This window comes from Brassica napus, chromosome A6, assembly GCF_020379485.1.
Source record: "Brassica napus cultivar Da-Ae chromosome A6, Da-Ae, whole genome shotgun sequence".
In the NCBI taxonomy this organism is placed as follows: domain Eukaryota; kingdom Viridiplantae; phylum Streptophyta; class Magnoliopsida; order Brassicales; family Brassicaceae; genus Brassica; species Brassica napus.
Window position 1 is genome coordinate 19,450,586 of NC_063439.1, and position 15,187 is coordinate 19,465,772.

The following is a 15,187-nucleotide window of genomic DNA, read 5'->3' on the forward strand; positions in this document are numbered from 1 at the left end:
AAACTAATTATTAAGAATTTATTTTTAATAATGATAAAATATAATATATATACCTCATAAGAGTATATGATATTTAAAAATATATTGTAGTTATTTGATCACAATATGCTTATCATAAAAAAAAATATTTTTAGGTTAATATCTCTTAAAAAATAAACAATAAAATTGTGATTTTTTTTTGTGAAAGCATATTATATAAGTAAAATATAACTTATAGGAATTTTTTCTGTAATTGTAAGAGATGATAGCCAGATAAAGATTATGAAAAAAAAGCAATTTCAATAATAATACTTATAAAATATTTTAGTTAATTAAACATATATCGGTTTTTATTATTTAATTATTTTATGTAATCCTCTAAGAAAATAGACATATATAAAGGAAATATTTCTATTACTTGGAAAATATATTTAATTTATATTGTATTAAGTATGTTTTAAAGGGATAATATTTATTTTTAATAAATCACATTATATAAAAATATATTTTTGTTTTCATCTAAGAAAAGATATAGATATAAAGAAAGTATTTTTATTGTATAAAAATATTTTTAAATTAATATTACTATTTTGTGAACTTTCCTTTTTAATGAAATCATATTATTTATAAATATATTTTCGTTTTTAAATTCGTTTTATAACTTTATAAATATTTTCTTTTTATTATCTATGTTATTTGTAAAAAGTAAAAAGGAAACTTAAACAAAATTTTACTAATAGTATTTCAATCTAATATTTTAAATTTATTAAGAGTACCTCTGTAAATAACCACCGTAAGAATTAATGTGAATGTGATAGAGAAAACTGACTTCTTAAATAATATTGTAACAAATTTATTAATTTTTACAGATAATTATGGATACCATAAAACATATTAAAATATTAAATAATTTATTTATTTTGTAAAATATATATGTATGAGATTCAACATATTATCTTTATATTCCTTTATGTAATTTCTAATCAACCTGCACTATTTTTATATTTGATACAAAAAATATTTTGTTATACAAAATCTCACTAAAATATATTTATAAATTTAAGAGAACAACCAACCTAAATGAAAAATAAAAAAATTATCAAAATATTAATATATCTAGAGAATAAAATATTACAGTTGAATTTAAAAAAATATTAATCTCAAAATCAAAACTATTTTTGGTCGAAAATCAAAACTATATATTGTGTATATATAATGAACTAATTATGCAGTCGAAGTATGTTTTGCATCTCTCGTTAACCTACTACCTGTTGTGCAAGGGGTTTGGACCTGCCGGGATGATTCGCTTCTCTTCTTCGTCTTCGTTACCGTCTATCTTTCTCCTAAATTTAGATGATCTTCCTCTGAATTTATTAAACGTTGACATCTCCGTGATCACAAACTCGTGATGATTCTTAACTCGAGCAACGCTCAAACTATGCTTTATTTTTGTGGTGATGAAACTTCCTGCAGCTTGGATCGAGCTTGAACGCGACAAAATGATTAAAACTAAGATAAAGATAATCACAATGATTACAACATCCCGTTTCATTGCATACCGTCGAAGAAAATAATAACATACTTCAAAATTGAAAAGAAACTTGAATATCTCTCTCAAATCTTGATTACTCTTTTTCCTTTTTCGCCTCTCTCTTATCTTCAACAGTTAATGGGTCAGTAGAAGCATTCACTACACTAATTATTGCAGTGATATGACTGCACAATTATTATTTCGTACAAGAATAATTATGTGTGTATTAACAAATTAGAAATTATCATAGATCAATCCTAGTTCTTTTTCATGTATTCCGATCAGTATGTTCTACGTACGCGTTCGCTTCCAACCGTTATATTAATAACATAAAACATACTGTAAACTACTTTTTTTTAATATAAATATTTTATAAATCAGCCCGAAAAACAGAAACAGGTTTCGGTTACAAGCTCGATTCAAACAAAAACAAAAGCTTCTTAGTCTACGTATTACAAACTAGTTTTCGCCCACCCACTAAACCCAGCACATTCCGCTAATCTGCTTTTGGTAAACATTAGAAATCGATTCCTGTTTTCAATCATTAACGATAATCACGAGAAAGTGAGGTTTTCCTCGTTGCCTCGGATGCCGAGAGTTTTCGTGTTGCTTCCGGAGTAGCTAGGTCTCGATGATATCATCGAAATTTATAACCGTCACCTCCATAACGCACAAGCGCTAACGAAGAAAGAAATTAGAACACAAACGTTTGAAAACCGATCCAATTCATGCTATACAAACTTCGACAGCCCCAAACCGGTCGCCGAGAGACACAAGGACCTTCACGCCAAGAGCAGTAAAGAAGAAGTCGGGAACGAGCCGCAGCGCGTGAACCAAAAACTGCTCGAGGACCTGCAAGGAAGCAAAGAGCCGCTAACACTACCATGGCAGAAAAGATGATGCCACATAACTGGGATGTGCGCAGCACCGGATGGAGCCACCGACAGAACCAGGAAGACCCACGACAAAGTCTTCAGGACCATTACCAACCGCCGTCTTAGAGAACCTAAGGACAAAAGCTTACAAAGCCAAAGATTACTTCTAATGGCAACTTTATAGATTTACGTTAATTGTTAGATGTCGTCTCAGTGTGATGTAGATGTACCATGGATCCTGCTGATCGGAAAAAAATATCCGAATATCCTTCAAATTAAATTAGAGGTCCTTATCAATTCCATGGTCATATTTTTAAACAAAAAATAATGGAGGTGCAATGAGGCGATTTAATCATGCTTGATTTAACTAGAATGCTTGGAACTTTCTGAGTGTTAGGATTCATAATTGGACTAAACATGTTTTGGTTTAGTTTTGTTCTTGTAAATTCTATGTTCTGCTTTAATTCGAAGTTTCTTTTGATTTGATATTAATTCGTCTTAGATGAAACAAATGCTGGTATGTGTACCTGGAAGGTAAATATGATCCATCATTTCTTTTGATCTTTTGGTATGTGTACCTGCTGGTTTGGTATTCCACAAACGCATCTCATGTATTTTTTTTTGGTTTGGTAATCATTTTTCAGTGTTAAAGAAAAAAAAAAATTTGGCACGTGTAAAGTCACGTGGCTATTGACTTCCCCGTATTTAGAGATAGTTATCAAATTAACGTCATCGGGGCCTCTAATGGGCTTGGGTCCTCTAATGGGCTTCTTATTCCGCTTTAAATCGGAGAAAACCTGTTAAAGCCCGAATTAAAGCTTAGTATTTTTGCGCGGGGGGGAAATTAAAACCCCAAGAAAGAAGATCGGAGAAGGAGAAGGGGGAAGTTGTGGAGGAGAGAGGTACGAAACAATGGCGCTTGCGGCTTTAGGGAAGTTGAATCTGGAGGAGGCTCCTCCGATCTGGGGATCTCGTAGCGTTGATTGCTTCGAGAAGATTAAACTGATTAGCCATGGAACTTACGGGTAATCTCTTCTTCCCCTAGTTTGATCGATCACTGTAATCGGATTTTGCATGATTGAGAGTGAATCCGAATTGCAGTGAGGTTTACATGGCTAAAGAAATCGAAACTGGTGAAATCGTGGCTCTCAAAAAGATCCGTACGAACGATGAAAGAGAAGGGGTTAGTTAGCATGTAGCTTCTTCTATTTTTGAGATGGCAATTAAGTTTCTGAATCGAGTATGGCATGAAGTTTCCTGTAACAGCGATGAGGGAGATCAAGATCCTCAAGAAGCTTCATCATCGAAACGTCATCAGTTTGAAAGAGGTTGTGTATTCACCATCTCCAGACAATGATGATCAAAGAGGTTGTGGATCTCATTTTATATTTTTCTGACTACAATATAGATTGATTTGATAACTCTTTACGCTTCTATTTTTAGATGATAATAACAAGTACAAGGGTGAAATCTACATGGTCTTTGAGTACATGGATCATGACTTGGCTGGACTTGCTTACCGTCCTGGAACTAGATTCACAGCTCCTCAGATCAAGGTATTGCATAGCTAGATGCCTTGTTTGTTTGTTTGTACTAGTAGCCTTTGCAAAACCTCGCTTTGTCTGACCTTTCAACCATATGTGAATACAGTGTTGCATGAAGCAACTCCTCACTGGGCTTCACTATTGTCATATGAAACATGTGCTTCACCGTGATATAAAAGGTGACTATCCCCCCCAAAATACATTTGTTTGGTCTCGCCTCCCTTTTACTTACTTGGTTTACAGGTTCAAATCTCCTCATTGACAAGAAGGGAAACTTAAAGCTGGCGGATTTTACACTTGCACGGCATCTGTCACTTGACTTTACTGGAACTTTGACAAACCAGGTCACCACTTTGTGGTATAGGTATATTATGCCTAGAATTGTCTCTTCTACTAGTGCATGCATCGGTTATTGTTTCTTCAACTTGGATTTGTTTAACATAATATTTCCCCGGCAGGGCCCCTGAGTTGCTACTTGGTGCTACGGAATATGGTCCAGCGGTTGACATTTGGTCGGTTGCTTGCTTATTTGCTGAGCTTTTGAATGGAGAACCAATCTTTCCTGGAAAAACTGAGGTCAGAGAGATCACCTTCTTTTGAGTATCTATGGTGTTCCCACTAAAAGCATTTAACTCAAAACTGTTTCTTCGTTTCCAGATTGACCAGTTGAAGAAGATTTGTGAGCTTTGTGGATCACCTGATGAAAACAATTGGCCTGGGGTTTCCGAGATGCCTTTGTATGAACGATTTAAACCATCACTGCCTCTGAAGAGCCGCGTAATAGAGACATACGGACAGTAAGTATTGTTTTTAACTTTTAACCCATTTTGTTGTTGCGCCACCTTTTGTCTAGTACCAGGAGAGATGTAGTTTTTCTCTCTCTTGTGTTACAGCTTTGATGCTCATGCTCTTGAACTACTGGAGTGTATGTTGGTGCTGGACCCGCCAAAGGTACATACAGTTATTGTCTGAAATATTAGCACATCAAGAGCCCCTTTTCATTGGCACTAAAAGTCCTTGCTGGTGCAGAGAATATCCGCAAAAGATGCCCTTGATTCAGATTACTTTTGGAGTGAGCCGTTACCGTGTGAACCAAAGAGGTGAGGAGAATTGAAACGAACTCTCTTTGGTTCTTTGTGACTGTTGATGATAACACCTCATTTGGTTCAGTATTTGATGAGACGATGTTTTTTTTTTTATGTCTCTGAAACACAGACTACTAGCTTCATATAAATCACCACATGAGCTCCAGACCAAGAAAAAGCGGAAGTCGATGCCTCGAAAAACAGCCAGGTAACAGAAAACTGCAGCTGCGTTGATTGATGTATATAGTCTTAGAGATAAAGAAAGGGTGATGCCTAGGCTTATAGTTAGTTTTTCTTGCAGGTTTTGAGGTGCAAGAGATAGTTGAAGAAGAACAAGAGGAAGGACAATTTGAGATGTAGATAGTAGATTAGTGAGAGAGATTTCTTTGGAGACAATCTGCGTTGATGATGATGATGTATTAGAGTATTAAGATTCGGTTTTGTATGCTGGTGGACAAACGAAACTAAACCGAACTAATTGGTCCAATTTATGATGAACGAGAAATCTCAAGTCTTGAATTAACCGGTTTGTTTTCGTTTTAATAAAAAAAAACGATTTGAACCAATGAATTAACCCGGATAAGGCTTAAAACCGTTCGAGTGTGAGAGAGGGAGAAACTGGCCGGTGAAAGATGACGGCTGCGGAATTGGGCAGTTGAATCTGGAGGTGTGGTGTCGATTGCTTCGAGAAGCTAGACCAGATTGGTGAAGGCAGTTACGGGTATTCTCATTTCTTCTCTGATTTGGTTTGTGGGTTTGATTGTAAAGTTTTTTGATCTATTAAAATTGTTGCTTTAGGTACCTTGCTTCAAACTTGATTGGTTAGATACAGCTTTGTTGATTGATATCTTTAGATTTCTTCAGACTTGCGTGATTATGTTAGTAGGTTAATGTATCTCGTGAATAAACTAGGATGAAGCTTTTTTTTATGGAACATAGTAGCTGAGGTTTGTAGTATTTGTTTTGGCAGTCAAGTTTACATGGCTAAAGAAATCAAAACTGATGAAATTGTGGCATTGAAAAAGATCCGTATGGACAATGAAAGAGAAGTGGTAAAGCTTACATTTTTGACTACTATGCTTCGAAAACTTGCAAACTTTGTGATTTGCTGACTGTTTTATTCTCACTAGTTAACCCATATAATATTGCTGCAGATCAAATCTCCTTGTCGACAATGAGGGGAATTTAAAGCTTGCCGATTTTGGGCTTGGCACGCTCATATTCTAATGATCATACTGGAAATCTTACAAACCGTGTGTCATCACACTTATTGGTTATTGGTTAATTTCGGTTTTCAAAACTTATTTTGAAAATAACAGATTTTTTTTGGTGTTCGGTTAATTCCGGTCTAATTTTCCAGAAGAAAAAAAACAGATTTTTTTTGGTTTTCGGTTTTTCGATGTTCGTATCCTGTGTTTGTATCCTTTCACACGACCAAGCTTTGTATTTCTCCCAACAACACAGCAAACCAAATTGGAATTTCAAAATCTTATTATTATTTTTTTATTGCAATCAGTTAACCGAAACAACTTGTTTCACAAACTATATGGTTGTGGAAAAAAAAGAGAGGAAGTAAATTGAGAGCAATAAGCAAAGCTATTGTGCTGATTCCACCTTCATGACAACTTTCATGAACTCGTACACAAAGTAACTAATCGCTGCCGAAGGCAAAACCTGCAATTACCAAGAGGATTAAGACAGAATTTAAGAGATGATCAGATAATGACTAGAATAAAGGAAGCATACCTGCAATAAGCTGGGAATCAAGCCAGCGTATAACGCAGGAACACCTCCTTGCTCAATGATCTTCACACAAGTAGCCACTGTGCTCAACTTTCTCGCATGTGACTGCATTTGCAAATGCCTTCTCACAACTTCAAACGGATAAGTAGCTGCTTCCGAGCAAGCCCCAGCGATTGCTCCATACAACAAAGTTCTCATGGGACCAAGCTCCAGCTGATCGAAAGCGTTCAGCTCTTCACCTTCTTGTTTCATGTGTTCAAGCCGTTTCTTCCCTTCCGGTGTATGAAGGTAAGCTGACTTCAAAATATCATAGACACCGTAGAACACAGCTCCCGCCGGAGCCATGCTAACGAGAGAAGGCACAAGACCTTTGTATAACGAGAAGAAACCTTCCGTTTGAATCATGTGACGGAACGCACCAACCACACCGCCTAATGCCTCTCCGCCAGGAGCCACCATAACCGTTCTTATCTGCAAATTCAAATGCTCAAAAGATGGTCACTCACTCAAGGAAGGAATGTTTTTGTTGTGAATGTAACTTACGGTATCAAGTGGTAGACAGAGCAAGCTAGCTGTAACTCCAGCAGCTGCACCGGCCACAAACCTCTCGAAGTTAGTGGTTTCTTCGTTTCCAGACAATCTCAGAAGCTGGCCTCTGTATGTATCATAGGCATAGAAGTTAATAGACTTGAAAGGAGCGGTTCTAAGAATATTAACCAAGTTCCCTTTCCAAAATCCTCTAACTCCTTCAGTTGTAGCAATCCTCTGAATGAGTCCAAGAAGATTCCTTTGCTCTCCACGGACAATGTACTCTAGCTTCATCCGCTCAAGAGGTGCAATGCAAGTTCTGCTCAAACCAAAACCCTAAAACCCAATGAGCCACCAAACTTCAACAGCCAAATCAATACAAGATCTCTCTAGACTAAGTAGTAACCACAAACACATGAAAGTCTACAACTTTAGACTAACTAATGATACCAAAAGTATTACCTAGAAACCATGGCAGCAAAAGCTCCAGCCCATAAATGCTTGGTGGTGTTGAGAGCTCCTGATCCATTCTCCTTCAGCGGAGGAGACTTGTACACGTGTTGACCATTATACCCTTCACCACCTTCTTCGTCTTCCTGGCCATTACTCTCATTTATAGATAAACTGACTGAGGAAAACAGAGGTCCTCCTCCTCTTCTGTTCCCGTTTCGTCTTCTAAGCTTCAAAGCACTCGACTTTCGGACAAAGCGACACGAACTGACTGAACAGCTCTTAGAGGAGACAAAGGAGACGGACGAGGAAGGAAGAGATTCGTCGAGGAACAATCCTCCGAGGATTTGGTTTTGACGATTGAGATCCGACGATTCTGATCTGATTGCGTCAGCAATCCATCGATCAAGGCCACGCATTTCAAGGGTCTTCGATTAAGAAAGAAAGTCGGAAACTTTCAGAAGAACAGAATCGATCGAAAGGAAGGAAGAAGAGAGACGAATCCCTAATATAGTGCTTCTTCTTTAATCCTCTTTCTCAGCTATCTCAACTACTCACTAACAAAAAAAAAACTAACATCGTTCTCGCCGCAAAAGAGAATATATTAGTACAAGTAGGTTTTGGTGAACACATGTGCACTTTATGGAAATAAATAAATGGTGTCTTGTCACGCACTAATACACAGTGGTATCTATTATTTGTCATCATTATTAAGCTGGGTTATGTTGTGTGTTAGTGATTAATCTTTCATCCATAGATGTTTTTCTTTTTTTTTTGAGAAATTCATCCATAGATGTTAGAGAAAAAGACTAAGATAGCACCAAACTAAGTTTTTGTTCCCAAAGTACCACTTAAGGTTCAAAGTCACAAAAATAGGTTTCATTAAAGAGGTAAATATACACTTATACCCTTTGGGTTAATTAATCAAAACCTTAGGGTTTAGAGTTAAGGGGGTAGGGTTTTGGAATTAGGGTTTAAAATTTTATAAAAAATAAATACTAAAATAAAAAATAAAAATTTTATAAACAGTTTCAAAAAGTATTTTTAAATTATAAAAAGAAAATTTGAAAAAAAAATTAAAAAAAATTTCGAAAAAAAAATTTCAAAAAAAGATTATAAAAATTTCGAATCTGAAAAATATAATCTGAAACTATAAAAATTTTTTTTTTTATTTATTTTTATTTATTTTTGTTTGTTTATTTAATTTTAAACCAAGGGTATTAGGGATATTTTACCCTTTAATGAATGTCATTTTTGTGACTTTCTCCTTCTAGTGCTATTTTTGTGACATAAACTTCAAAAGGTGCTATTATTGACAATTGTCATAGATGTTATCCCAATGTATAAATATAATATAATAACTGAACTGCTTGCAGATCATCTTTGGTCTTTAAAATGAGGTGTCCTGCAAATGCAAGAGAAAGGGTGCGGGAGGGAGTAAAAGCCCAATAAATGCTTTGATTAGTTTTTTATACAGTTTTCTTCTTTTTTGTCTTTCGACATTGCTTTGTTTTTTTAAAAAATTTATTTGCAATAAATACTCTTATGTCATCTGACTTTATTAATTCAAACATCTCTCGAAACTAAAGTTAGTACTTTTTCATTTTTGTAACAGTTTTAGATGATTTTTTATATTTTTATATAGTAGTATTTATCTTTTATAAATAGTATTCATTCTTAAATATATATATTATAATACATTCATATATTTTTAATATTGTATTTAACTGATTTTTCATATTTTTCAGGTTATCTCATATATTTACATCTAATAAAATCAGTTAAAATAATTAAGGTACATAATAAATATTTTCAAACAATTTATTTTATGTACTATCAATACTATTAAAACTGAAGGGTCTTTTTTGAGGTGCCCTTTAAGTTCAAAAGTATTTACAACCTTATGCCACTGGCTATATTTAAACATATGCTTTTAATTAAATTATATATTTCCACGATATCCTTTTTCTTCCAACAAACATGCCTCATTTCTCTTTTGTCGTTCAACCAAATCATTTTAGCTGATCGTAACGTCACCAATCCATATTATTTCGCTGTACATAAAAAAAAATTGTTATAGTTTCGATTAACGTAACCAATCAATAACCATTTGTTTTTCATTGCTTATAAAATAGATGGCTGTATGTGGGTTTTATGTATCAAAACTTACACTATCATGGTCTAATAACATATGGGATTCAACGTCTCGAGGTTTTCACATTGACAGGTATTTTATATACCTAAAGCCTGATATAAATTTTGTCAGTATTCGTAATTATGAAACCCTAACTTATATGATCATAACTCATTAAGCCCTAATTCACAAACCCTATACTCCAAATATTAATGTTTTTATTTTATTTTTTTCTCCTCATCTATTGAAAAAACAACAAAACTGCATTATGGATAACTATTAACTTAAAGCTGGCGTTTAAAAAAAAAAAATATATATATATATATATATATATATATTCAAATTTGCTATTATCCAAATTTGTTTATAACAATTCAAATTACTGTTCCAGTTATTATTATAGTTGCAAATATTTTTCAAATCAATAACAAACAATATAAACTAGAAAATTAAAAGTCGTTAACATTAATATCTAATATACTAGAACAGAAAACTAGGAACCAATCATTAGATTTACCAATCTTCCACAAATAATTTTTTGTCAAATAGATAGGAAGTTTCTAACAAACTGTCGAATATTCTGATTTACAAAATCTTAATTTCCATAACTTAAACTAACTTGATACTCAAAATATGTAATATTGACAAAATATTAGCTAACTGTATGGAATGGGAATATGCTAAACTATCGGCCTTGACCAATCTTATATATACTGCAGTCTAAACCTCAAAGCAATCACGTTGTTTTCAACGAATAATACCTATAATGTCTTCCAAGCAAAAGATATCATACCTTGATGAGGTTAGGCCATGGAAATGGACATGGTTGATCCAAGTCAAAGTGCTACACACCTGGAAACCATCCAATGCCGGGTTTGGTGAGAGTTTGGAAATTATATTTGCATATAAAAAGGTAAATATTATTCATCATCTTGAAAGAGTACGTTTTGTTATTGTAGCAAGAGTATGTTCAGTCAAATCTTATATGGTTTTGTTAATCAATTAAAGTAAAACATATATGCTTCGATATCGATCTATTTTTTTGTGTGTATGTTTTGTTTTCATGAAATCATGTAAGTTAACATCTGTGTTATTCTTATAATTTCTCTGGTTTTGTTTTTGTTCTTCGTAAACGTTATACAGATCTAGCTATATATGGATTAAGAGAAAGACAAAGATGTTAAATTTGATTTACCTTTACGGATCTGTTGAAGTGCTTTTATGGTAGATCTCCATCTTTATGCAGGTAAGCCATCAAATCGGACGATTTCACAAGGATATACCTTTGATTGTTTCAGATCGGCTTTGATTTTTTGGATCCATACCAAGCCATCTGACATGGCATTCAAAACAAATCAATAAATTGTTTCAGAAAAATGTGTAGCTTCAACTATCTATGAAGGATGAAGAATGAAGATCAAAAGATTTACCAGGGAAGAGGTTCGCTGAAGAGAATCGAGATTAACAAAAGCGCCATTTTAGATAAATTTTTTTTGTTTTTTTAAGACATAAACGTTGTCTGAAACATGATAGAAAAAAAAAGGTATGTGTTGGTTACTTTGTTTCTAACGTTTGGGCTTGGGCCAACTATGTAATTAGATTTCTTAATGGCTTTGCAAAAAATTGTTGATTAAAATTAAAGTCTATTTTTATATTTTTATTGACCATGAAAATCAACACATTAAAATATGATCTATTAAATTTGGCCCACTTACAATTACATAGCAAATTAAAAAAAATTGAAATTTTAAACTATCAACATTATAAATGATTTATAATAGAATTGATTACAAATTTTATTTTTGAAACGAAAACATTTATCTGGATCATAATAGTGAATATTTTATTTAATATTAAAAAATTACAGACAATTTAAATTAATAATATAGATGGATCATAGTAATTAATATGTAGTTAAAAAACAAATACATTTTTACTTACAATAGTAATTACCATTAATCTAATAAGATAAAAAATATCATACAATTTTTTTTTGTAATCTATTATTTTCAAATATCACATAACATATATTAAACATTACATTTTAAAGCTTATAAGACATAGTAGAAAAATCTTAAGATGAAAGATTAAAAAACATTAAAACAAGTAATTGTCAATATATTAAAAACCTTATAAAATTTAAAATTGAACAATATTTTGAATATTGTATTGTATTGGTCTACAAATTTAGCTACATGAGCATTTGGTTCCATCTCCACCCGTCCAAAATTTAGTAATAACAATCTTTATTTTGTTCTTTGTGAAAATGTTAGATATATCATATTGATTATATACTATTTTATAATGTATTATGTCTTACGGGTCAGTAAATTTCATATAATAAATTCCACATAGTTTTAATCTAATTCATGGTTATTACATATATGTATTCATTTGAATATGTTTATTTTTGTATATTTTTTTAAATAAATATATTTATCATTTTATCACCCACCTATATCTTACCTAAATACAATAAATTTCATTTTAATTAAAATCATGAAACTTAATAAATCAATAACAACATTTTGAATAAATATCCTCAAGGATCCCCTCTCTGATAAAAAAAAATTCTGATATTGCGTTTTGGTACGGGTTAAAATAATATTTTTAAAATATTATGATCTTGCATTTTGGAACATGTTATAAAATTATCTAATAAAATAATCTGTTAAATATATAAAATCAGGTGTAACTAATCCCTTTCAATATTGAATTTTCTTGAAATAAAAATCTAACATTTTGGCACAAATTTTAGTTTAAAATTATGATTCTGTGTTTTCACATGTGTTAGAACCAAAAAATAAATAAGTACGAACTTAGAAACTAAATATCTATCATCGTTAAACAAAGTTTCAGATTTTCACAAACTTATGGTTGGATATTTCAAATTTAGCGGTTATAATAGAATTAGGATATAAAATTTGAAAAGAAAAATATTTTGCTTCTAAATTTTTACTATTTAATGTATGGTGCAGGCAAAAAAGCATTCACTTCTTAAAATTTAATACACTGCAAAACTATAATTCAAAATAGATATACAAACGTGTGTAAAATATAAGAGTGTGTGTTTATTTAGTAAATATATGTGCTTAAAACATTAATTTTACATAAATTTTAATTATTTATAAATCAATATTTAAAAATTTAAAATAAAGTTGACTTTCCAAAATCGATATACAATTAATATTTACAGGTTAATCCATTAAATCTGTAAAATATGTATTAAGTACAAATGTGTTTAACATATACATTTTTCATTTCTATTGTGATCTAACAAACGGGTTAATAATTTTATAAAAAAATAATCCCGCGCTTTCAAAGCGCGGGTCAAAATCTAGTAACACATTATAACACATGCATGTATTTTTAAAAATAATAAAAACTATTGATAAGAATTTTTATTTTTATTTTGTTTTAGATATTTAACTTAAAAATTATTGTTTAAGATTTTGTCAAATATGTTAACACGATAAATTATTTTAATTAGTTTGATCTGCATTTGTTCTGCATGATCTGCATTTGTTCTGCATGATCTGCATGATCTGCATTTGTTCTGCTTGATCTGCATTTTGTATTTGATCTGCGTTTATTTGATCTGCGTTCCATTCGAAGCCATTATGTCGGGGCAACAATTGATCTTATTTCTTTTCCTAGAAAAAAAAGAACAGTTTTAATATTCTGGAAATAATATTCATCAGATAACAAAGAGAAAGTAAGATCAATGCAGAAGTTAGTGGCCGTTGTTGACAAATTGTCCGAAGTTAGCCCATTTACATTTATCCTCTTTTCAATTCTAGTTAGGTTTTTTTTTAAAATTCCGATTTAGTTTTGATTAATAGCTGACCAATGAAGGGCTAGAAGCTACAACAATCTTGGAAGAATTTTGTTTTTATTTGATGGGATAAAATAAAATAAACATAAATGTCACAATTTAAATTTTTCTCCGGTTTAGTTTTGATTAGTAGCTGACCAATGAGTCAATGATCATGATTCATGAGGAAGGGATAAAAGCTACAAAACAACTAGCTAGCAACAACCATGGAAGAAACATTATAGAGTAGAAAGGTATAAGATTATTTTTTTTTTAAAATAGTGAAAGTAGAACATTGCAGCTATATATATTGAAAATATACGAGACTACGTTAAAAGCAAGAGAGAAAAACAAATCCATCCAATTTTTTTCTGTGAGGTATGTGTATTTGCATATGCCTATATTTGGTCTCTTTGTTCTGGTTAATGTCTTGTAGTTATATATATTTTTCTTCTTTTCATGTCCTCAATCTCCATGGTTGGTTACTTCATGTTGTTTTTATTATTTGTTTAGGTTTCTTCCAAAATCATATTTCATTTCTGTATTTAGTAATGGATCTTTGTAGACTAAGCAAAAGCAAGACCTGAGAAGATGTCTTCATCGCACAACAACAAAAAATCATCATCCTCCACTCCTCCGTCTTCCCAACAACCCAACTCATCCGTTCCTGACCACAACCAAGATGCTGAAGTGAAGCTCACGGAGACGGGCAGCTACATATGTTTAGTGTGCGGCATAAGATTTATACGAGAAATTGATCGAAATCTTCATAGGAGTGTACACATCGTTTCATTTAAACAATTTAGAAACTGAAGAGAAGTGGAAATGCGAGTAATGCTATAAGCGTTACGATCGACTAATGATACCATCTTTTCTATATAAACTATGTTACCGTCTTTCTTTTGGTTTCTTTCAAATAATATTTGTACCGTCTTTGTCGATGTGACTGTCGTATCATCTTTTCCATATAAACTATATGTACCATCTTTTCTTTTCTATAAAAACTAAGATAGGTACATGCACCAGATCGAAGGAAGCGACTGAGAAGAAGTTGCACTATCATATTTTACAAATTTTGAATGTTTTTGAGAAGAAGCACTAGAACAGAAATTGTAACCTGTCTCTCAAGTGCAAGTTAGAGAGATTTTATATAATTCAGTTTTATTATATTAGTCAGGGGAACAACCTCAATTCTCTGTAACGCTGATGTTATCTTAAAGAACAGAGGCTGCTGCACTCCGAGAAAAACAAGAAGCAATTAACTAGTTATTTTTTTTTTCCTCTCTTGCTTTGTTGCTCAGCTCTTTTAATAATTGGAACTGAGTCTTGTAGATTCTCGATAATATATGGAGTTTTTTTACTTTCCCTAATTTTTATTTTTTAACAAATCTTATACGTTTCTACTTTCTTTTTTTTTAACACAACAACTTATATTAAATCAAACCATGAAAGTAATCATGTGGTGAGTGCAGCATTACAAAGGGCTGATTTAACAAGTAGATCA

General features: G+C 32.2%; 3 protein-coding genes and 1 long non-coding RNA gene across 5 annotated transcripts; 1 reads left to right on the forward strand and 3 right to left on the reverse strand.

The window, feature by feature from the left end:
- Nucleotides 1–1,124: 1,124 nt before the first annotated feature.
- Nucleotides 1,125–3,118, reverse strand: LOC106350428 (CLAVATA3/ESR (CLE)-related protein 21-like). Its single transcript, XM_013790314.3, has 4 exons — nt 3,114–3,118; nt 2,456–2,516; nt 2,252–2,362; nt 1,125–1,636 (listed from the first exon to the last, which is right to left on the reverse strand). Exons 1-4 carry the CDS (start codon nt 3,116–3,118, stop codon nt 1,244–1,246), a joined length of 570 nt encoding a protein of 189 aa, XP_013645768.1. The 3' UTR covers nt 1,125–1,243.
- Nucleotides 3,119–3,213: 95 nt separating this feature from the next.
- On the forward strand, nt 3,214–5,537 carry LOC106348014 (cyclin-dependent kinase C-2-like). 2 transcript variants are annotated; one of them, XM_048734893.1, is made up of 12 exons: nt 3,214–3,410; nt 3,487–3,568; nt 3,639–3,753; nt 3,829–3,941; nt 4,036–4,108; nt 4,173–4,293; nt 4,388–4,505; nt 4,587–4,726; nt 4,823–4,880; nt 4,959–5,029; nt 5,145–5,222; nt 5,316–5,537. In XM_048734893.1, exons 1-12 carry the CDS (start codon nt 3,298–3,300, stop codon nt 5,320–5,322), a joined length of 1,089 nt encoding a protein of 362 aa, XP_048590850.1. In that variant the 5' UTR covers nt 3,214–3,297; the 3' UTR covers nt 5,323–5,537. The 2 variants fall into 2 exon arrangements, with proteins under 2 accessions (XP_048590850.1, XP_013643109.1); XM_013787655.2 differs by lacking the exon at nt 5,316–5,537 and having other exon boundaries at nt 3,221–3,410; nt 5,145–5,226.
- Nucleotides 5,538–6,485: 948 nt separating this feature from the next.
- Nucleotides 6,486–8,339, reverse strand: LOC106348013 (probable mitochondrial adenine nucleotide transporter BTL3). Its single transcript, XM_013787654.3, has 4 exons — nt 7,748–8,339; nt 7,301–7,604; nt 6,761–7,228; nt 6,486–6,688 (listed from the first exon to the last, which is right to left on the reverse strand). The coding sequence occupies exons 1-4, from the start codon at nt 8,152–8,154 to the stop codon at nt 6,611–6,613; spliced, it is 1,257 nt and encodes a 418-aa protein (XP_013643108.2). The 5' UTR covers nt 8,155–8,339; the 3' UTR covers nt 6,486–6,610.
- Nucleotides 8,340–9,494: 1,155 nt separating this feature from the next.
- On the reverse strand, nt 9,495–11,387 carry LOC111199495. Its single transcript, XR_007314388.1, has 4 exons — nt 11,300–11,387; nt 11,065–11,202; nt 10,663–10,721; nt 9,495–9,789 (listed from the first exon to the last, which is right to left on the reverse strand). It is a non-coding gene; the product is annotated as an uncharacterized LOC111199495 (long non-coding RNA).
- Nucleotides 11,388–15,187: the final 3,800 nt, after the last annotated feature.

Coding starts and splice junctions, on each gene's coding strand:
- LOC106348014 (XM_048734893.1), top strand. CDS start 3,298: ATGGCGCTTGCGGCTTTAGGGAAGTTGAATCTGGAGGAGGCTCCTCCG. Junction 4,109..4,172: donor GCTTCACCGTGATATAAAAG/GTGACTATCCCC, acceptor CTTGGTTTACAG/GTTCAAATCTCCTCATTGAC. Junction 5,030..5,144: donor TTACCGTGTGAACCAAAGAG/GTGAGGAGAATT, acceptor TCTGAAACACAG/ACTACTAGCTTCATATAAAT.
- LOC106350428 (XM_013790314.3), bottom strand. Junction 2,363..2,455: donor TCGTGGGTCTTCCTGGTTCT/GTCGGTGGCTCC, acceptor GCTTCCTTGCAG/GTCCTCGAGCAGTTTTTGGT. Junction 1,637..2,251: donor ACCGGTTTGGGGCTGTCGAA/GTTTGTATAGCA, acceptor TAACTGTTGAAG/ATAAGAGAGAGGCGAAAAAG.
- LOC106348013 (XM_013787654.3), bottom strand. CDS start 8,154: ATGCGTGGCCTTGATCGATGGATTGCTGACGCAATCAGATCAGAATCG. Junction 7,229..7,300: donor TCTGTCTACCACTTGATACC/GTAAGTTACATT, acceptor TTGAATTTGCAG/ATAAGAACGGTTATGGTGGC. Junction 6,689..6,760: donor TGATTCCCAGCTTATTGCAG/GTATGCTTCCTT, acceptor TGGTAATTGCAG/GTTTTGCCTTCGGCAGCGAT.